The 23175-nt window shown below is 38.4% G+C and overlaps 1 protein-coding gene across 6 annotated transcripts in view; it reads right to left on the reverse strand.

The window, feature by feature from the left end:
• Positions 1 to 619: 619 nt before the first annotated feature.
• Positions 620 to 23175, reverse strand: part of LOC126484410 (E3 ubiquitin-protein ligase RNF19A-like) — a 373735-nt gene continuing 351179 nt past the window's right edge. For all 6 annotated transcript variants that reach the window (XM_050107948.1, XM_050107917.1, XM_050107933.1 and 3 more), the window contains 2 exons: positions 8933 to 9197; positions 620 to 4839 (listed from right to left, as the gene is read on the reverse strand). In XM_050107948.1, the coding sequence (XP_049963905.1) occupies positions 4534 to 4839; positions 8933 to 9197 (571 nt within the window). In that variant the 3' untranslated portion in view covers positions 620 to 4533. The remainder of the gene's footprint in view (positions 4840 to 8932; positions 9198 to 23175) is intronic.

The following is a 23175-nucleotide window of genomic DNA, read 5'->3' on the forward strand; positions in this document are numbered from 1 at the left end:
GTATAAAGTTTGTGATGTGAACTAGCAATCTACAGTGCTAAAAACTCACATGAAGATGGGTGACTGGCTGTCAGCTGAAATGTCATGGCAAGAAATCAACAGCAATCAGCTTCCAGCAACAGAAGAAATTGTAAATAATGCTCAGTATTAGAAGTCCATGGTGAGACCAACATTGACTTCCTGCACACTTCATCAAAGTGTGCAGGACTGAAAATGGCATTGACGCAACGTCGAAACTAGTAGCCAAATAAATATAAAATCTTAAGTACAGCTGGAGGAGTTTCATTTTTAACAAAAAAATAAAACAACTTAGTTCTGTCAAATTTGCATGTTGAATCATTGCAACTCTTGGGGGGAGACAAATCAAAAAGTTGACATTTTTGTGTATTTTCATGCAATAACATCATATGGAATAGTATTCTGAAAAAAATTCACACTGGCATCCATATTTAAAAAATAAAAATACATTAAACTTGTAAATGGTTAGCATGTAGTCATATTCAGAAATGAATATGTAATGTAAATGTAAAATGACTTGTTCCACATGATTACAGTTAACTGTATAAGTGATCCAAGAAATATGAAATTAATTAACTAGCTGGATAACAAAAAATTGCAATCAGTTTTACAAAATTCAGTTTATTTCAATCATGTTGTTCAGATACACAGCTTAAAAAGGGTAGACTTAAAATGTAATGGTGACCCAACTGTATCATTACAAAACACATCTCGCTGTTCCTGCAGTACAACATAAAAAAACTGATGTTGTCAAAGTATCAATGAAAACTATAGGAATAATATACAAAGAAAAAATACAAATTATTTTTAGGAAAACTGCACCAAAAGAAATGCAAAAATGTTCAGGTGCAAAAAAGCTGTGAATAATTACATTAGTTGTCTGCACAAAAAGGCAAGAAAATACGATTTTCTTCCATTACAATTTTTCAGTCTCTTATGGCAGTATGGCACAACCTTTTTCAATTTGTAGGCTCTGTTGCAGATCTGAAGCTACTGCCAAGACTCAACTGTTTTAAAAAGCGAACAAAACATACACTTCAAATCCTCAATTAGTGCCCCACAATGGCCACATTGTTAATAAAGAGTCGCACAATATTTTTCACAGTCCAGCCTTTTTACTGAAAGGGTGCTGGATATTAAACATAAACAAAATATTATTAATCACCTGATATGAAATTAAATTATGACAGTGCAGAAACTATAACAAATAATACTCTGACTATTCTCCAATGTAGGCTTTCATGGCCAGTTGCGTTTGTTTTATTGGCATTAAGCCGTGTTCAAAAGCATATTTCTCTGTCGAAAGGTTCATTTACCAATGCTATTGGCATCATCAGAGACCATAACAATTCAGAAAGCAGTTACAATCTTGTTTCTTCCGAGTTCTTACAGCTTCCGATAATGTCTCCAGCACTCCAAGATAAAACTTTAGGCAGAGAAATGTGCGTTGGAACATGGACTAATGGGCACAAAACATACATCAACAAAAATGCTGATTATCTTTTCTACCATATCCCACCTTTTCTTCCAATTTATAAAAATTAATTCATGCAAGAACAGTAGGCCTACTAACTTCCAACAATGACGTGGTCACTCAATCTACCAACGATGTGGCCATTGAAAGCATGATAATTATGCTTTGAGTTGACATCAGTCATATTATCACTACAACAACAAGTCAACCAAGTCTTTCTTTGATGTAAAATTGTAATGTTTGTGTGTCTGTAACATACTTATACTTTGACATGTGTTTATATAAAAGGCAAAGAGTTGATCTGGAATACAACCACCAGTTTAGCAGAATCTTTTATCACTAACAACCCCTATGTCTTGGTAAAAGGACTCTACCTCTGTTTTCTTTCCATCTCCCATAGTCAAAACTTAGTGGGTTAAAATTTCTTATTTGCTTTCAGTAAATCATGAGGCAGTCTTAAATCCTTCATTTCTTATTTTCAACCCTCTCCCTGTTCACTCCACTCCGTCATTTCTTCCTTGTTTTCTGGCATTCTAGTGTGCATTATGCTGACACACTTATATGTGGCTGTGTGTGTTCCAGCTCCTATCATTTGATAACCAACTCAAGTAGCTTGTCGTTACAGCAAAAATGAAAAGAGCGTTTGGCGTCATTGGCCGGGAGGTTACAGAGAAGGTCCAGCCATTTGATGCCACATTGGGCGACCTGCACGCCGGATGGGGATGAAATGATGAAGACAACATAACGCCCAGTCCCTGAGCGGAGAAAATCCCCGACCCAGCCGGGAATTGAACCCGGGCCCCTTAGGATGGCAGACCGTCATGATGACCATTCAGCTATCGGGACAGATGTTCTTACAGCAGTTGCTGACAGCTATGCCAAGGCACACTGATCATTAACAGTAATGATCTTCTGCATATCTATAACATTTTGTTGATAACAGTATGAATACTATGAACTTTTCATTGAAATACAATCCACAAAATGTGTTATTTTATGGCGCTTCTATTTATTCGTGCACGATTATTTCATTCATGATAAGCTACAAGATGATTAACAATATAAATTCAATAGAGCAAATAGACCAATGACTCATGAAAGAGGAGATTAATGGTTGTGTGGTATTAAATTGATGCCAAATGCATTGTTGTCTTTAGTAAAATTAACAAACTGATATTCTGTGTGTTGCAAGATTTGACATAGGCACAATTCAGACTCCTTTCACAACACATAATGAGTTGGCTACATAAATACTGCATGCTGTTCTAATACACCACAAAGCATATACAATATGTTCTTAATCACAGATAGTATGGCTTTCATGAATTTTATAGTTTCTAAGATCTTTCACTGTAAGCAACACATTTACCACAGACAAAAATCCATTATTGTCAACCATTATATCTGTACCCCAATATAAAACAATTGTGGACATCTTAGTACCATTTAACAGGAAACACAATGATGCCTGTGCCATCTATACAGGATGAAACCCATTACTGTTCTTAAATTAAAATCAGTTACACTTACTCAAATGAATGGACTGCAACTCTTATAGCTCTATGCTTAGTTTCTTTTCTCTGCATTCTTTAAAACAATAAAAATCTGTGACAACTCCTCTATATGGCTTTACACAGTTTATCAAATGAATAGAAGATGATCTAATTACATATACAAATTACAATAAATGCAGAACAGTATATCCACAATAATAATGTGTTACTACTTGTGTATTCACTTCAGCAACTTGTACACATACAATCAATACATGATTATTGGTACAATCTTAAAAATAGCATGCAAATTTTGTAACCAAGAATGCTAAAGATTTTTTCTTACAGCATTGCAATCTCTCATTAACTGAAGGTGTAAATGCATTCTGAGCATCTGCAACTAAAAATGGGTTTTACACATAAAAAGGTGTATTATCTTATCTTGTGGAGAATGACAGGTAATTTGATATTAGAATGTTGTCAGAGGTATTAGCACAAGCCTAATTCTTGGCAGTCTTATCAAAAACTTTGTACTTCAGTGTACACAGTGCAGAGCATGCTAAATGATTGCTAAGAATTTAAATTTTTTTAAGAACAAAAAAATGTATATGTAGAATTAACATATGAACTAACCCTCCTCCATAATGCAAGTTAACATGGGTAGACTTACCAAGAGATGATTACAACAGCATTCTGAAAGAGGGTAGTTTGTACATTATTTCTACAGAATCTGCGTAGTACATATGTTTCTGTCTGTTGCTGCAGCTTCCACAATTTATTTCTTTATGCATCCCTCATACAAGTACATCTACACTAATTTTACTAAGATAACTCTACAATATAAATAAAATTAAATGTAAATCATCATAACACAAACATTATACAGGCACATACACTGTCAAAATAAAAATATATAACAATTTACAGAACAGATAAAGAGGTGGCAATAAAAATTAGAATATTCAAAATTGTATCACTCTTTAAAATTGCAGTATCAAAAAATCAAATTGGGAACATGAAAATAACATCATTGGAAAAACAGTGATTATGACTTGCAGATAGATTTATACAAGAGAAAGTAATATTCCTACACACAGGCATAAGCTTCATCTTGAGCATCTATGAAACATCTAATGCTACAAGCACATAATACTGCATCCTACTGCACAGAAGTGCAAGGAGAATTCTGCATGATACTGAACACTTATTATAATATTTTCCAATAGGATATGAAAGGACGGTTATAAAGTACAGTTAAATAAAGACACAGTTGCCCAGTACAATATGGAACTGTCAACTAACAGCAGCATAAGCAAAATTTACACTGTCCAACAAAAAATAAAAAATCATTTGGAACTCAACAAGTTGCTAATTGCATGTCTATTTCCGCCAGCCTGCACACACATTGTGCAGATAACATAACTGCTACACTTGTACAATCTTCACACTTTCTGTAAATAGCTCCAAAATTGCGAGCAACAATTCTCATTTCCAGGTACAGAAAAACAAGAAATTATCAAGAGGTGCCTTCTACAACAGAAGCGTTATTCAGGATGATGTGACAGGTACACTAACTCGAACAGGCCGGCCAGGAAGAGTCAGGGACGGTGGCACATCTGGTAGTGAAATCATGGGTACTGCCTGCCACTTGCCAAGCTCTTGTACCTCTGCCACTGCTGTAGTAGTTGTCCGGTGTCGAGTAGGCCTTCTGCCTACGATATCACTCTCATCATCCTCAGATGTTTCGCAGTAGGCTGTCAATGGCGGTGTGATGAAACTCACGTGGTCATCAAAACGTACACGCTCCGAGCTGCAGTCATCGCCACCAGTCATTCGTCCACTGCTGTCACTTGCCTGGTAACATTAATTTCATTTACTGCTATTACTGCAGTTAGACACAAAGAAATTAGTTTGTTTAGCAGGATTCAAATACTTATATGTTGAACCTACAACTAAGACAGTTCTTTTTTCTTATATTCATAATCTCACATGAAACACAGCTAAGCTGATTCAGTAATTTTCCATTGTACAACAGTATTGGTTTATATAAATGAAATGTGAGAGAAATGAAAATATTTCTCCATCATATTCAACAATTACTTCATCAGGTTCACTGACCACGAAATGGTGGCTAAGTGATTGATATAAAATTTATCATAATCCTCATCAAAAGAAGTTTCAATATTCCTCACTTTATAAGTGAGTAGCTCAGCTGCAAGTGAGTGACTATTTTCATGTTTGTTTTTATGAGTGAGTCCAGTGTTCAACTGTAATATCCCATTGTTTTAAGAATACACCCTGCACAGATGAGTGTAAATATACTGCTGGTCATTAAAACTGCAACATCAGGAAGGACAGAAAATGACGAAATTTTACTTATTATACGTATAAACAACCCAGCAGCAAGAATACTCGATTTCAAGTACAGGTGATTTAACGATACACAGGATGCAAAATTGAGACACTAAACTAGCAGTTCTGACAGCAACTACAGCTGCAATCCAGCTGGACAAGTTGAAATGAGCTTGGGCGGCAGATACATGTATCTCATGTGATGCTGCTTTAACTCTGTGCCAAAGCACATCAATCACACTGGCTAGTGACCAGTGGTGTGTCAGTCTCATGGCAAACTATACCCAGATGTTTTCAATGTGTGAGACACGTGAAGAACATGCTGGCCAGGGCAGCAGCTGATACACTCTGTTTTGAGGTAGGTCAGGATAGCACAGGCAACACACAGCCTTGTGTTATCTTGTTGATAGATAATGTCAAAGAGACCACAAAGATAGGCCACAGCCACCATGAGGGTAGCTAATCATACCTGAAAAAAATTTACCTGAGAATTCCAGGTATGTGGAGCAAGATTGCATCATAAAAAGTTCTTGATAATTAATGATGAGCGGGGGACAGGGGGAACATCTCAATAACAACTTTTCTTTCCTTTCAGTTGATATATCTTGACACAGTGTTTAATTATCAATAATTTGTATGGAATAATAGTCATATAATTAACATACTTGGAAATATTAAGTGCTTTAAAACTTGTGATTTATGAAACTCAATAAAATTAAATTCTAATGTTAGATTAGAAAAACAGAATTCCCTGAGGTTTTATGAAAATCCTAAAATTCCCCAAGATTTTCTTGATTTTTCCAGGTAAAATGCAATTTCCTGAGGATTCCAGGTTTCCCAGAAGAATTGCCATCCTGACTATCCTTAAGAAATCAGAATGTATGGCTGTTGCGCAAATTATTGGCCATGCGTATGAGAGAGAGGTTATCATGTAGTGGACACAATATAATCCAGTATCATCAAGGCAGGCACTGGGCTCATATGACAATGATGAAAGCAATCTAGCAAAGCCTGTCCTCCTTGGAGCTTCCATAAAGATGTGTCCATTATAATGCCATATGCAGAAACAGGACTTGTCTGGAGGGGAGAGAAAAAAAAGTGTCGCATCATTACTATGCCCTGTTTGGTGCTGGTGCTGGGAGCACCTCTGCCCGTACACCTCCCTCTGCTGTCACATCAGGAAAGCCACAACAAAGGTCTCTATGTTGACAGACCATAGTGTTCCAGGCGTCACTGCACTGTTTTTGTGGATACTTGTTTTGCTGCGAACAAGCCCATTTCCTGACTTCAGGTAGATAATGTGGCTGTACAATTCTGCATGGCTGGATGAACAATATGACTGTCTTCTTGGGCACTAGTCATGCAGAGCCATTAATATCACATATGGTAATGAACATGGTAGTCCTGAATCCATTAACTCAATATCTGCTTGACAGTAATGAGATCTCAACCAACATGGGCACCAATATCGCAGAACATAAACTGCAAGTCTTAATTAGGCCACAATCCTACTGCCTCTGTTGAATTCTGACATGTGCTAGTAGACATTGCTCCTCCTTACCTGAGGAATAACATGATCTCACAAACAAGCTACATTTAAATGTGATTTCTGGTTGAAAAACAAGGTGTGTAATCTTATTTATGTACACACAAAGTAGACTGCATTGCCTCTACTTAATTTATGTGGTTGTGCTGAAATGATTATAGTTATCATATTAAAGCATGTAGAGCACTGCATGCTGCCTTCATAGTGTCACCGTTTTAATGACCACCAGTGTAGTTTCTGGCTAGCTTTTCATGCAAATCACCAGTTTAATGATATCAGTGAAGACATATTTGCTATGAGAAGGTAATGACACATACGTCGTGCAAAAACCCAGCACATAAAGAGTCAAGTTAATGGCAAGAAATTATAGCCTCATCTTGTGTAAGGTTCATTCAAGAATCAAATCTTCAGTTCAAAACAATTTTTACTGCAAGTCATCTGACCAATTCCTACAAGGCCTAATGAAGAGACCTCATGATAGCACAAAAAGCAGTACCATGATTTTTCAAAAACAAGATGTTAAGATGTTGGATTTTATTTAACAGAAATTGCTCTTGAATGTGAAGGACACACATATATTAATAAGGATATTACTAAGCAAATCAGATAAATGCTGTTGGTTGGTTGGTTGGTTTGGGGAAGGAGACCAGACAGCGTGGTCATCGGTCTCATCGGATTAGGGAAGGATGGGGAAGGAAGTCGGCCGTGCCCTTTCAGAGGAACCATCCCGGCATTTGCCTGGATTGATTTAGGGAAATCACGGAAAACCTAAATCAGGATGGCCGGACACGGGATTGAAGATAAATGCTGTTATATGTCACCAGAAAGAAAATGTTTTGATGGACAACCAGGATTTAAGGGGCATAAAAGTTTATTTTTTTCCCTTCCTTAATCGTGGGCATAAAAGGTTATTTTTTTCCCTTCCTCAATCATGTCACAACTATTGGAACCTGTGATAAAACTGACAATAGTAAAGCAGAAAAGAGTAATCTTACTACAGGACAAACATCACTATATAAAGTCAATGCTTGAAAATTACAATAAAAACAGGTTTTGAAACTACTGCTGCTTATGCTCTGTGGCTTCAATATTGCATCATCACATTTCTCTCATTTGGTCCATTGACCGAGTCATGGTGTAACATTCAGTTTCACACTTAACAGGTAAATATACACACTCATGAGTCAAAACATTATGACCATCTGCTTAGTAGTGTGTTGGTCATATTTCCTGTCATGATGCCTTTGATTACTACCACATGTCTCATGGAAACCCAGAGAAATGTCTCCTGTAGCATAATACTGCCTCCTCCAGCCCTTCATCCACGGCACAGTGCCTGTTTTGAGCAGCCATTCACCAGGATGATGACAAACCCAGACACAATCATCGACACTGTGTAACAAGAAATGTGATTCATCTGACCAGGTGATGCATTTCACTAACTCATGGTCCAGTCTCAATGACCATGTGTCCATTACAATTGTAAATCATGAAGTTGTTGGGTCACACAGAATAAGTATGTGTCTTCTGTGGTGGAGCCCCACATTCAACAAAGTGCACCGAACAGTGTGCTCCATCATCAGATCACCACCTATCCTTCTTTACAGAGTGGACAAGCCTCCAACTTCCATGTTCTGTGATGAGAAATGGACACCCAAACCTTGTCGCCTACTCATTGTTTCAGCATACTTCAACCACCTCCAACAGATGCTCATGACAGTAGTAAACAAACAGCCGATCAGGTTCGCCGTTTCCGAGATGCTCATTCTCATGTGCCTGGCCACAGAAATCTACCCTTCGCCAAAGTAGTTTACATCAGTGGCTTTCTCAATTTTCAGCACATGTCATCACTAGAACAACTCCCTATTCATTTCAGCTCCACTTACAACACTTCCTTAACTGCATCATGTACCAGCAACGCCACCAGACGGCACAGAATCTCACGTCTGGCAGTGGTCATAATGTTTCGACCTATAAGTGTGCATTATTAAAAAGTTATGCTTAGGCTATATCCATCAAAAACTGAATGACTGGCACAGGCAGACTTACCTGTCTGTCAAGTGGTGGACGTGACCGTCTGTACGTGTGACGTCGACTCATACTTTCCTCTGGAGAAGGAGGTGGCAGAACGGCTCCTTGCAGTGAAGTTGACTCAGCTCCTGCATGTACTTCGACAGGTACTGGTGCTGTGACTTCTGAACGTGGAACTGTACCCTCAGATAATGCCAGGGACTGAGACTGCTCAGATAAGCTCGCAGTCTCACTACTTGTGCTCAGGCGCTGTGTAGATGCTACATCTGCCTGTATCTCTAGCCTGACAACATAGATCATTATGTAAACCAAAACTGGAAATGATTATAACAACATTAGATCATTAATGAACAGAAATATAATATATCAGCAATATGTCAAATAGCAAGTGAGTGTAAATAATGAGGGGCATCTACAGATAAAAATAAGTTATAATTGTCACAGGGAAAAAACATACCATTTAAAACCACAACATTAAATTTCAAATTTCAGGAATGAAAATTAATTTCTAGTATATTCTAGTGGTTGTGCTCCTCAGCTTAGCTGGACAAACAGTGTCAGTGCTGCATTTTGACAGGTAGATTAGACTGTGCTGGAGGATGTGTCACATGGGATGGGTAGAGGCAGAGAAAGGTGGGAAGCAGGGATAGGGATTGGTGGCAGCCAGTTTGCCAAGTAGGAGTGTGGGGAGCGAGGGACAGCAGGTACTCAAGTTAGGCAAGTGATGCACGGTTGTTGGAGCCGGTGGGGAGTGGCACACACCAAAGGCGACATGGAGACATGAATTGAGAGAGGGTGACAGGACGGAAGGAGATGCAACGGTTAGGTGAAGAATTTGGGGCTACTGGAGACTGGGGCCAGGATGATAACGGAGCAGGGACTGTGTCATAAGGATAAATTTCATCTGCATAGCTTGGAGAAGCTGGTGGAGGAGGAGAGGATCCAGACAGCCCAAGTTGTGAAGCAGCCACTGAAACTAAGCTTCTTGTGCTTCACTAGATGGTGTGCTACTGACTGGGTGACCACTCATCATGGTGGACAGCTGGTTAGTTATCATACCGACGTAAAAAGCTGTTCTGTGTTTGCAGCAGAGTTGGTATATGACATGGCTGCTTTCACAGGTGGCCCAGTCTGTAATGGGTTGGGATAAGTCTGTGACAGGACTGGAGCAGGAAGTGCTGGGTGGGTGGATTGGGTAGGTCTCGTACCTTTGTCTACCACAGGTATCAGATACATGAGGCGAGGGGTTGGGAGTGGGAGTTGTGTAGGTTGGCTGGGCAATAGACCACCACTTTATGGAGGATGAGAGAAATCATAGGTAGGATGTCCATTATTTTAACACATGATGAGAGATAATCAAAGCCCTGACAAAGGATATGGTGATACCGGGTGAAGAAGTGGGCACTCCTTTGCAGCTGAAGTGTTTCCACTGTAGAGATCAACAGAAGGAGAGTATGTCTTTCAGAAGCCCAACATGGTTACACTTGGAGTTAGGGCTGAAAATCAGGTCTTTGGGTAGGACTGAGGTTTTTTGTGAAAGGTTAACAACAGGGTTTTGGGTATGCTTGGGTTCTTTCTTTTGTTTAGTGTGTTGGAAGGGAGTTTTTGGAGGATTTAGTAATTTGAAAAAGCCAGACAGGTGGGGTATGGATGCTATGAGGGATCGTCGAAGGGGTTTACTGAGAGTAGGATGGGTGATGATAGGCAGTGGTCCTCCATGGGAGAAGTAGGGTGTCAACAGGTTGGACAATTTATGGAGGTAGTGTCTGGAATGCTCCTCCAGGAGTTGGAGTGCAAGCATTTCAATTTCGGAGATGCAGTGTACATAGTCAGGATTGCACAGAAACAGTATCTTGCGGAGGGAGTAGTGGTGGTTCTCTGCTACCTGTGCCATGGAGAGGTATTTCTGCAGAATCACGTTTTTGAGAGTTAGGGACTGGCAGACTTTGAAAAGGTGAAGGTTATTGTGAAGGGAATGGTGAGACCCAGAGAAGGGGATTTTTTTTCATGGTTAGACAATTGGAGGGAGGAATTCCATAGCTTAGACAGCAACAGCATTTATGGAACAGGATTCGGGACTGGGTTTTACCACAGAAAGGCATACTTTCCTAAACTGGTGCAGATAGATGGAGTAGGGGTCCACTGGAGTATGAATGGTGTTAGAAAATGGGAAATGACACAGGAAATCGACAAGTGAAAGCTTTAAGTAGTTATAAATGAACTGAACAACAAAGTGGGAGTTGGGAAGTGAGAAGGGTGGAGAAAATTGTGCTGGGTTAAATATTAGACCTTTGTATGTGAAGATATTTAATTGTGTGTAAGTTAGACTCATGTGTGGGAAAGAAGAAGGAAAGGCATGAAATTCAGATGGGAGTGATATATGAGGAGGTGTGGGTGGATTTGGAACTGAAACGTAGCAATTAATTGCTGGATAGCGTTATATCAGTGATCTGGTGGATCTGCAAGTGGTGCTACAGCATGTCCCAAAAGATGCATGCTACCAAGTTGATCGGATCTGATGAACTGCGCAGATAAAAAAGGCAAGAAGGAAAACATGGGAAAAGATGTGGTCAGAAAATACAAGAGACAGAAAATAGATGTAGATTACAAGACAGTAACAAACAAGAGACCTAAGTATAAGTGTTGTAGGGAAGTTTTGGTAGAATTTAAATACATTTCCACTGAAAGAATTTCTGCTCCTGTTGATCAACACCTCCAAACTGCCAAAAACCTAGCCTCCCACATCAAAGATACTAACTACTTCACTGTCTCTCCACCATCCCCACTCCTTTCCTTCCTGAATCACTGTTGTTGCTACCTCCCTATACACCAACATCCCTCATGCTCATGGCTTTGCCACTATAGATCCACCCCTCCCAAGGTCTTTCAGACTCCAAACCCACCACCTCTTTCATATACACCTTACCAACTATATCACTACCCATAACTACATAGGGAAGGTACACAAACAAACCCACAGCACAGCCATGGGCACCCAGATGGCACCCTCCAATGCCAATCTGTTTATGGTTCATGTAGAGGAAACCTTCCTAGCCTCCCAAAACTCCCAGTCCCTAATCTGGTTCAGGTTCATTGATGATATCTTCATGGTCTGGACTTACGGCCAAGACACCCTATCTTCCTGGCCACCTTTCTGATGGCTCCGTTCTCAGCTCTGTCCACATTAAACCCATTCCCTCCTCGCATTTCTAGACCCCGCCCCCCAGTTGCTAGTTTCCCATTCACAAACTCTCTCCCTGCCTCACACCCTCTCTACCCACACCACCCAACACATCCCGTGTGTGTGTGTGTGTGTGTGTGTGTGTGTGTGTGTGTGTGTGTGTGTGTGTTTTCCAATCTAGTTGGGAAAAGGATTACTTCAAAAAGCTAGCAAGTTTTCTTTCTTTTTGTGTGTGTGTGTCTACTGACAAGTTAACGCTTCTGCTTTTCAGTTAGCAGACCCCTTTACTTCAAAAGAATTCAGAATTTAAGATGGTATATACCACACTTCCGTTACATTAAAATAAATTTCCTATCTATAGTTAGTGCTGTCAGTGAGATAGATGATGTCGTGCAGTACTCCAGGAAACTTGCTTCCACAAGATATGCGACATATTTGAAAATAATCTATAGCTGGCAAACACCATTTAAAACTCTGAAGTCTGCCAATCAATGGCTCAAATTACTGGAACTAGTCATAGATTTCAGCAGCTCTATGGTGGTATACATTACAACGGCATTCTTAATTAAGCTAAAGCATAATGAACATAGGAAAACTTACATCAAGTTTGGAATGTTTAAATATGTGACATTATCTACCACAACTACTTGTCAAGAGAGGCCAACTATCCACGAGACACACTACGGAGAACTAAACACACTTCAACAGAGATTCCACAGGCTTATTAAATAAAGCACTGCATCACAGCAAAACAAGAATGATTTGGAAGATACCATCAAAAATGACATGGACTCCCTGTAAACCATTTACGGGCATTAGTGTACTGCCAACACTTCTCCTCAAACCCATTGAAGTGACCAGTTGTGTCCATCTAATTGTGTCTCATATGTCTAGAGAAAAATAAATACCAGTGGTAAAAACTAACTGTCACAGCCAGTTGCTAATAAACATATTGTAGTTAGTTATTTTCGAAAGATTTCAATGCATAAGTGAGTGTGGCTTCAGTTGCCAGAGACTGCAGTCATGTGTGTGCGAGTTGTGTCTGCGTGAGGGTGTTTTTGTGTGTCTGTCGACTATTTTGTGACAGTCCTTTTGTTGTGCTTATCTGCGACTCAACATCTTCGCTATAGGTGAGTAGCAACTTTCGTTATCATAATATTGTTACATTCCATCCTGGATTTTTGATTGTTTGGTAAGTGCATAATTTGTTATAGTTAGATTCATAAAACTATGTTATTCATTATTGTGGACAGAATGAGAAAACATGCAAGTAGGGACACTTTTTCCAGTATTTACTTGACATAAATATCAGGGACATCACAAATCTTTTTTGCCTTTACTACAATTTGAATGTTCCACTGTAGTTTGCCCACTTATCATTGAACACAGTACTATGGAGACTTGATTATCTGGACCTCATTTATACGGATTAGGGATTATCTGGATTGTCCACAACAAGTAGTGGTCTGGTCAGTGCATGCAACGACATGTCACGCTGGTACTACCTGACCTGTGTAATCTCTGCCCCCAGGCGTTTTTTTATTGTTCGAGTAAGACGGCGCACCTTTCATTATTGTTTGAGTTAGACAATTGCCAATTACTACACTGCTGCACCGTATCGTGTCGGTGCTTAAAAATACCAAAGCGCAATGTGTGGTCTTATCGCTTAAAAATAAAATAAAAATTATTGATTGATTTTTAAAAAAATTAAAAAGGAGAAACTGGTCACAGGTTAGTCAATAAGTATGGTGTACATACGGCTATGATAAGCAATATTAAGAGGAGTACCAATTCAACTTTGAAGTATACATACAAATTTGATAGTGAAGACAGAAGCAAGCACCAAAAAGTGATCAAGAAACTGAAAAATTAACTTCTGCAAGAAGCTTTGTATTGTCGTTTATTATAAGAATGATGGACTGAACAACCAATATCTAGTCCTTTGCTCTGTGAAAAGGCATCACAGTTAAGAAAAGGTGGTAACAAATCATTAGTGGCAAGTGATGGATGATTGTACAGATTTATATCTCATCAAGGAATTCACAAACTGGAGATACGAGGTGAAAAGATGTCAGCTGATGTAGAGGCAGCAAATTCTTTTAAAGATGATTTTAAAAATGAATTGGACAAAAATGACTGATCTGAACTTTGTTTTCAATGCTTATGAAATGGAATTAAATTGGAAATCATTACCATCAAAATCTTTAGCTTCTCGGCGAAAGAGTTCAGCTCTGGGATATAAAGCTAGTATAGAGTGAGTAACAATATTAGTTTGCGCTAACACTACTGGGACCCAGGCCTTCGCTCCTCAATGGAAAGACCAAAAACCCAGATGCTCAAGAAATATCAGGGTTCCCTTCACTTATTAAAAAAAAAAATAGTTCATGGATGAACACCAAAACATCCATTGACTGGTATGACAACAAAGCAAAAAATTTCAAAACAAAATTAGTAAACAAGGAAATGTCCTAATTTTACTGGATAATGCATAAATTTATCTTTCAGCTGAGCTGTTAGAGAGACAAAATCACATGTTTATACTAAAAGCTTTGCCTCCTAATGTGACATCCTTGCTACGACCAGTGGATCAGTGTTTTTGAACAATTATAAAACAACTTTAATGTAGATTGTTATCTAAAGCAGAAGTCATTTTGTCATACTTCAAGCAAATGAATTAAAAGCAGTGTTGTTACCTGGCTGAAGATGCACGGGATTTGACTAAAAGGAAAACTTTGAACAAAGCTTGAAACGGAATACTAAAATTGGATCTTGTAAATTAAATAATTAAGAGAGATGAACAGCAGAAAATGCAAGAAGATTAAACAGAAGAAAACATAGATGATGAAAATTATGCCAGACCATCTCGTGTGGAATCATTTCAAGCCCTGGAAACAGCATTTGAATGGTTCAAAAACAGAGTGTGATATTCTGAGCTTACAGCAGTTAAAATGAATATGTAATGTAGCAGTGATGAAGAGAGAAAACTGTTAACTTCAGATGACGATTACCAAATATTTTAAACAAAATTAAACTACAGTGACTGTCCTCTGTGACTTTAGTTGGTTACTTCATGATTAAGATTTTATTTTTTTTTTTTTTAATTCAGATTGATTAATTTTAAGAAAATATGTATTTATGTACAAAAATGTGTCTCTAATCTCTTAATAAACATTGATTTTTGTTGATCTAAACACATTTAATTTGTTTTTGTTGTTTTTAATGAATGCCTGACATTATGCTTTAACTCTAGAAAGATGACCATACGCCAACATACCTAAGAGATTACGACATATGGGTGATGTATGTTTCTTTCTACAGTTAACAATACAAAAATCATTTTGTTTTGTACATTCCATTGTATGAATTTTCAATTATCTGAATGACTTGTGAGAACAATTAGTCCAGTTACATAAGTCCCCACTTTATTATGAGGGGCATTCAATAAGTAATGCCACACTTTTTTTTGTTCAGTCAATTTCAGTTAAATGTGGAATTTGTTGTAAGCCACTGTGGTATATTCCTGCTTTGTGGTACAGTCCTGCTTCAGTCCCTATAGTTTCATGAAGTTCCAGTAGGTTATGGTGCTATATGTAGCCTTCAAAATGGTGGCTGTAATGGAGATGCATTCAAGGCAAAGAGCTGTCACTGAGTTTCTTTCCATGGAAAACCAGAGAATTCAAGATAGGTGCTTGTAAAACGTGTACGGAGGCCTGGCAGTGAACAAAAGCATAGTGAGTCATTGGGCGAGTCATCTGTCACTATTGCAACAAGTTGGGCAAACCAGACAGTCCTCCCGTGTTCCAGCAAGTGGGTCACAAACAGCAGAGACTCCTGCAATGTTCGGATGTGCAGACACACTCATTTGAGGTGATTGATGGATCACAGTCAAACACCTCACTCCTCAACTGGATGTGTCTGTTGGTAATGCTGATACACTCATCCACCAGTTGACATACTCAAAGATCTGTGCTCTCTTGGTTCCGGCTGCCTAGCAGGCGACCATAAAGAGCAACGAAGGACCATCTGTGTGGAATTGCTTACATATTATGAGGCTGATTGGGAAAATATTTTGTGAAACATAATCACAAGTCATGAAACATGGGTTCATCACTTTGAACTGTCTACAAAACTGCAATCCAAGGAGCGGAGCCACATCATCTTTCCTCTGAAGAAAAAGTTCAAAGCTGCACCCTCAGCTGGTAATGCGATGACAACCGTACGCTGGGTGTCTGAAGGGGTTATTTTCTTTGCTGTCCTCCCACATGGTGCTACAATAAACTCTGTAGTTTATTGAGCTATGCTCAATAAATTGAAGAAATACTTCAGCGTGTTCATTGCTACAAAAATCCAAACAATCTTCTCCTTTTCCATGACAACACAAGGCTTCACAGAAGTCTGCACACCTGAGAGGAGCCCACAAAACTCCACTGGAATGTTCTTTGCCATACCCTGTACAGCCCAGATCTCGCTCCTTGCAACTTCTATCTCTTTGGCCCAATGAAGGATGTAATCTGCAGGATGCAGCTCATGGTTGATGGAGAGCTTATTGATACAGCACAACACTGGCTGCAAAGTCCACCTGTAGAGTGGTACCGTGTGGGCATACAGGCCCTTCCAGTAAGATGGTGTAAGGCCATCACATTGATTGGAGATTTAGTTGAAAAACAGGGTTTTGTAACCAAAAGAGTGGGGAATAATATGATGTATTGGAATACCGAATAAAACCAACTTGCTCTCAGAGAGGGACGGGGCTGTGGGGGGCGTGTGGATGACACACCCCTTGTACATTAATTTAGTACATTCTTCTCACAATCCACCTACAGAAATATAAGTGAAATAAGTGTACTTAAAATGCTTAAAGTGACTGTGAGTTACTCTTCTTTGGATATAACACAGCAAAAATTAATATCAGCATATATATCTATATTCTGCAAGCCAGCTTTTGATTTGTGGCTGCGGGTACTTCTGGTAAAATTATTTTTGTCCCTTACTTTCTTTGCAAATGGTGTGAGGGAAGAGTGCTGCTTTATTTCCATATGAGCTCCAATTTTTCTGATTTTCTCATTGTTCTCATTTTGCAAGACATAGGTGAGAGAAAGTAATAGATTGCTCAATTCTTCCAGAATGTAAGCTCCTGGAATTAAGGCACCTCTATTGTGGATGAATTACATTTCCTTAATATTCTTCTAATGAACCTCTGCAATTTTTTTATGTGATCATTCCACTTTACGTCATCCCAGATGTTACCCATAGATATGTTATAGAAGTTATTGTTTCCACCGACTTCTTGTCAACAGTATCTTCAAGCAGTAGTTCATTGTTCGCTATGTATGTACAATATATAACAACTATAAACATTCAAGGGCCAGTGAAAGTCTCTGCACCAATCTTTGATCCTTTGAAGGTTTTCCTGCAATTCACTAGTCTTCAAGTACTGCTACCTATGTGTACATGACAATTGTCTGAAAACAGTGTATTGGAACGTACACCATTATCCATAATGTCATTATATATATGTTTGCACCTACCACTCTCCTGAAATTAGTTTCACTTCTGATGATTCCATTCAGCTAAGCATGATGTTTTGAGTTCTATCAGCAAGGAAGCTGTAAATCAGATCAAAAATCTGTTCCAATAGCTGATAACTTCATATTTTGTTCTGCAAATGACAGTGGGGAACTGCACCAAATGCACTCCTGAAATCAAGTAACACAGTGCCAACCTGTGTGTAATTGTCTGTGACACTCTGGTTCTCATGGACAAACAAACATCTGTGTTTCAAATTATAGACAAGATTTTCATTCTTCAAAAATGTCGCAATATGTGACCATAAAATATGTTGATAATTCTCCAACTGATTGAAGTCGGCTGTATATGCTTATAATTATGTTCATCTGTCCTATAACACTTTTTGTATACGGAAATGACATGGCTTTATACAAGTTCTTAGGAACCCTTTGTTGCTCCAGTGAGGTACAGTAAATTACCGCTACAACAGGAGCAATTTCTTTCACATAATCTCTGTAGAATCTTACAGGTATCTGATCCAATACAGATACCTTTCCACTGCTCAGTAATTTTAGGTGATTTTCTGTTCTGCAGTCAGTTATCTCAATATCTGTCATTTCGGGGTACAAATATCCCTGTCTTCTAATGCTATTTCATTTTTTATAATTTTAACAATTGGTCAAAAGGACCATATTCATTCTTTTTCTGTAAAATGGGACCAAAAAATAATTTGTGATACATTCCAGAAACATGGTACCGTAAGAGTATCTTCAATTGCAAGTTTACTTCCCCCCCCCCCTCCCCCCCCTTCAAGAATAAACACTATGAAAGGAAAGCATTGTCTTCCCTTCAGCCTCCATTAATAAACCAATATAACTCTTGACATGCATATTTAGATGTTAATCACTGTCCTCATCACACCTTTTCTGAACTTGGGTAATAAATTTAATCACATTGTTTCAGAACTATTGAAATAGCATCACTTCACAATCTACTAATTTTGTTTCCACTTAAACAGAGTTTTCTTTCAGATATCTTACTCATGTTTTTGATCTTCTTTTCTTTCCTTCACATAGTTCACTCTCAAATAGTTTGCTCCTATTGATGTTCTACTTCTTATAAATTCTGGCCACAGTAACTGCAGTCACCATCGTTGTAATTTTTGCTGTTCTACACCAGGTAGTACCTAAGACACAGATTGTAGTTTTATGTTCTGCACTTCTCAGCATTTCAAATTTTTTAAGAACTGGCCACACTGTAGTGAGCTGCGACAGACCTACTGGGTAAAGATTTTCAATATATGCATAAAACTCCAAGTAATATGATGAAGTAGAAGAACAAATGACAACAGAAATTTATCACTAACAAATGTGCACTGCCTTAACTCCATGCTAAAATGTAAATGGGAGAATTCTGCAAGAAACACCACGTCAGAAAAGGAAATCTGTAGCAATGGACAACTTTTTGTTCATTAGATTCAGCTTCAATCCAACAAAGCATCGATTCACAAATTTACATCTACTGGATGACTTAAGTTTCAATGCTGCATCACTGCAGAGAATCTCAGTTACAGCAAAGTGCATGTGCAAAGAGAGTTCTGAAGATGCTTGTAACTCGGCGATGGATACAGTAAATGGATGCACCCTAAATGTTTCAACTCTGTTAACAAGATGAAGATTAGGACTTTCCCCAATAAGATCATATTAGAGAATGAAAGATGGACCCAGCACTACAATTACTACACCAATTAACGACAGCTTTGATTAATGTGAATAAGTGAGATGCCGTAGATATCTGTTTGAGCACTTATCAATATTTTTCACACGGAAAAGTTTGTCAACAACCAGTCACTATTTATGTTTCAGTTCCTTTCTGTTAGAACTTTCACATTTTTTCACACCCATCTTTGGAAAGTGCTAACAGTAACTTGATACAACTGTAAAATGTGAATAAGAGCTTTGATGTTTACTGCCACTTCCCCAAGACTTCACACTTATTGTTGGTTTGCTTATAGAATTAGTATCAAAAACATATTGTTCACATTTTGTGTGTCCTATATACAGAATGAAGATGAACTCCACAGGTTGTTCAGAGGGATTTTCTGAGGATTCTGGGACAAGTGACCCATTGTTTCCAGTGATTCATTACAGAGTAACTTCATTTCATTTGATTTCTTATTTCCTTTTATCTTTGTATCTGTATTGCACTGATACTATATGCACACTGAATATCTTGTTTGGAAACAAACTTGTTCCATTCACTCAAGGTACAGCAGTGTCAGTTAACAGTGACATACAATGCTATAAATAGGTTTACAGATAACAGTTGGCTGATGCACATCTTATGTGTAGTCCACTGAATGCAATGGAAGGGTGGCACAACACTAGGCTTAGGTTTCCTTGCAGTGATAGCAACCAGTGCACAGTACTTCTGCATCCGAGTGCTGTTGCATTACACAGTTTTGTGCTGTGTGTTTTGGTGAGTGCATATTCCTAGAATTTTCACAGGGATGGTATTTTTGCAATCACACAGGTAACTGAATAAATACTGAACTGAATAAATCTTAATAACATTATTACATTGTAATGAGCCAACAGCGACTAAGTATCTGTATTTATATAAAAAAAATAAAAAACCTAAGAAAATTTCCTGAACAACCTCCTAAATTTGGGTGTACGCTGTAATCGCAATGTACAGCATACTAGCACTTCAGCTTTCCCCAGCAAACTAAACGTTCAAGTGACCTACGGGAATCCTTTACAGAACACAAAAGGGCCCTAATCTTAGCTGGTGTCTGAAAAATCATATTTCCTCAAAATATGATCAATTCCATCCAAAATATAACCTGCGTAGGGCAAGAAAGTTTCTGGCTTAGATGCCACAAGCTATTTCTATCACCCACTCAATTGATGGTTGATCAATAGTGACATGCATGTCTGATGTTTTCCTCACTATATTCTTTCTGGTGAAAAGTGACTTCAAGGTGGGCTAATCTGGCTGGCAAATTTTCAAGGTATGAGATTACACAAGCATAGGTACAAAGCAACCCTTAATTTTGTTCATCATATTAGATGTTTCACAAAGTAACCCTTCTGCGATTGCAGGAAATTGTCTTGCCGCTGGTCATTCAATGCTGTGAAACAATACAAAGATTCTGGCATTCGCTTTTAGTTAGTGGTATGATGTTATTAAGGAAGCTTTTGAAATTAAATCAGCAAGTTATTTTCCAAATGAGAAAGAGGTTCTTGCGTTAAGTTCTGCCTGAAATCCTGCTCTGTTCCTGGTCAAACAACAGATGGACGGAGTTAGCACTACTTGCTCACACATTGGTAATCAGTATTTATTTATCGACATCATTTGATGTTGATTAACCTTCTTTGGGTGCTGGAGCTAATTGGTTATTATGGTGTTGTTCATAGGGCTTTCTCATTTCATTTGTGTCTAAAAATAATGTGACTTTCACATGTCAAAATACTGGTGGTTGTTGGGGACATTACCTGGCCACACTACTGTAAAGCATTTATTGATATTTACAGTGATATGTCTACATTTTTCACTAATAGTGACTGTATAAACACTGTAAGCTGAATGACAAGTAATGTTTACCTGTTTAGATCCCTTATTCTTAGTATATTCTTAGGTCTTATTTCTTGTATAAAAATTTCACAACATATCACTCTTACTCCTATGCAATTCTGCCCTACTGTATGATTTTCCACCATCAACAAAACTGAAAACACAATTTCTCTCCTTAAACTCTCATTATTTGTTAATAAATTAATTCTCAAACTTAAGTCTTGCATATTATCCTGTATTCCACATTTAAGCTCTCAGGTTTTTAAATCTCGTCTGGTACAGACCCAACATCAGTCTTTCCGTATCATCCCATCTGGTAAGTCTCCTCTGACCCACTGTTCTGGGTGACTTTTCTGAATTCTACCCTTTTTCCTAATCTCTCCAGTCCTTTTCCTTCGCCCCTCTTCCTTCCTCTTCAACCCTTCTACCAGAAGGAGCCACTGGCTCAAAAAGCTTGCATAATTATAACCTACTTTTATGGATTTTTTACCCATCCTGTTACGTTATACAAGTATCTTCAACACACAATATTAAACTTGAAGTACATGAGCATAGTTTCATTTTTTTTCCTTGCAATTTGGGGATAAAAGCATGATACAAAGACAGCAACAAGTTTCACACTCTCTTAGAAGAAGACTCTACAGTTTTCAGCCACATTGTCCCTGGAGATGATTTTTTTAACTGGAAGGCAAGCACATTTTCATTTATACAACATCCCGAACTATTCACAACACTTTTTGCTACACTTTATCACTTGCACATGAAATTTTCAGCTACCATATACTTCTTTTTTCTCTATGGAAAGTCAATTTCCACTTTCATTGCAGCTTTCTGTTGTGAGTTATCCTTCAGCCATACCCCAACAACTGCTGTGTTCTTATTGTGTCAATCATAATCCTGTCCATACGCAAAATTCTTCTTACTCTGTCCCTTCCGTACAGTTAATCTTATAAATGGGAAGTTGTTTTACAAAAAAAATTCCAGAGCCAGGAACCCCCCCCCCCCCCCCACCTTAAGTAACCCCCAGGTCTCTGCACTATGTGTGGTAAGATCTTCTACAACATACTTACCCAAATCATTCCACAATTTATTTTTCAACGTGAGTGAACACATGTACAGCACTCAGTTTTGCTAGATTCATGTTTGCACGTGTATCAACTGAAATCACACAATTAGCGATCATTTTCGGATGTCATATGACAAAAATAATATGACTAATCCACTTGAGAACTGCCATATGGCTCACATTGGCCAATTGTGGTTTAAATAAACACTCATCTACACAGATACACATTCCCAATGGAAATAAGGCCAGCTTTCAAGACAGTTCATGGAAGTGTCATACCAAACACTGCCGGGTATCAAACTTTCAACTTTTTTCCATTAGTTTACGTACATATTTTTCAATTTGCTACTTAGGTATTACGCTTCTCATATAAATGCCAGTCCCCATTCTTTGTACTTTATCCTAAAACTTCAGTAAAATGTAGCCTCCACATCCCCTATACCAGCTGTGACGAACTGTTACTGGCAGAGAAAGAGTGTCTCTTAAATTTGTCGTTTACAAGAACTGATTAATGGTTACAAGCTGCTCTATGATGTATTTTGTTTAATGGTATTGTAAACCTCACTACAGGGTAAAAATCAAACAATGGAAAATCCAGGATGGAATGTAACAATACCAGAGAAGGAAAGTTGCCACTCACCATATAGCGGAGATGCTGAGTCGTGATAGGTACAAAAAAAGATTCACACAATTATAGCTTTCGGCCATTAAGGCCTTTGTCAACAGTACACACAGTCTCAGAACAGAGAGAGAGAGAGAGAGAGAGAGAGAGAGAGAGAGAGAGAGAGAGAGAGAGAGAGAGAGAGTGTGTGTGTGTGCGCGCGCGCGCACCTATTGCTGACAAAGGCCTGAATGGCCAAAAGCTATAATTGTGTGAATCTTTTTGTTGTGCCTATTGCGACTCAGTATCTCCGTTATATGGTGAGTGGT

The sequence above is a fragment of the Schistocerca serialis genome, chromosome 1 (assembly GCF_023864345.2).
Source record: "Schistocerca serialis cubense isolate TAMUIC-IGC-003099 chromosome 1, iqSchSeri2.2, whole genome shotgun sequence".
Classification (NCBI taxonomy): Eukaryota; Metazoa; Arthropoda; class Insecta; order Orthoptera; family Acrididae; genus Schistocerca; species Schistocerca serialis.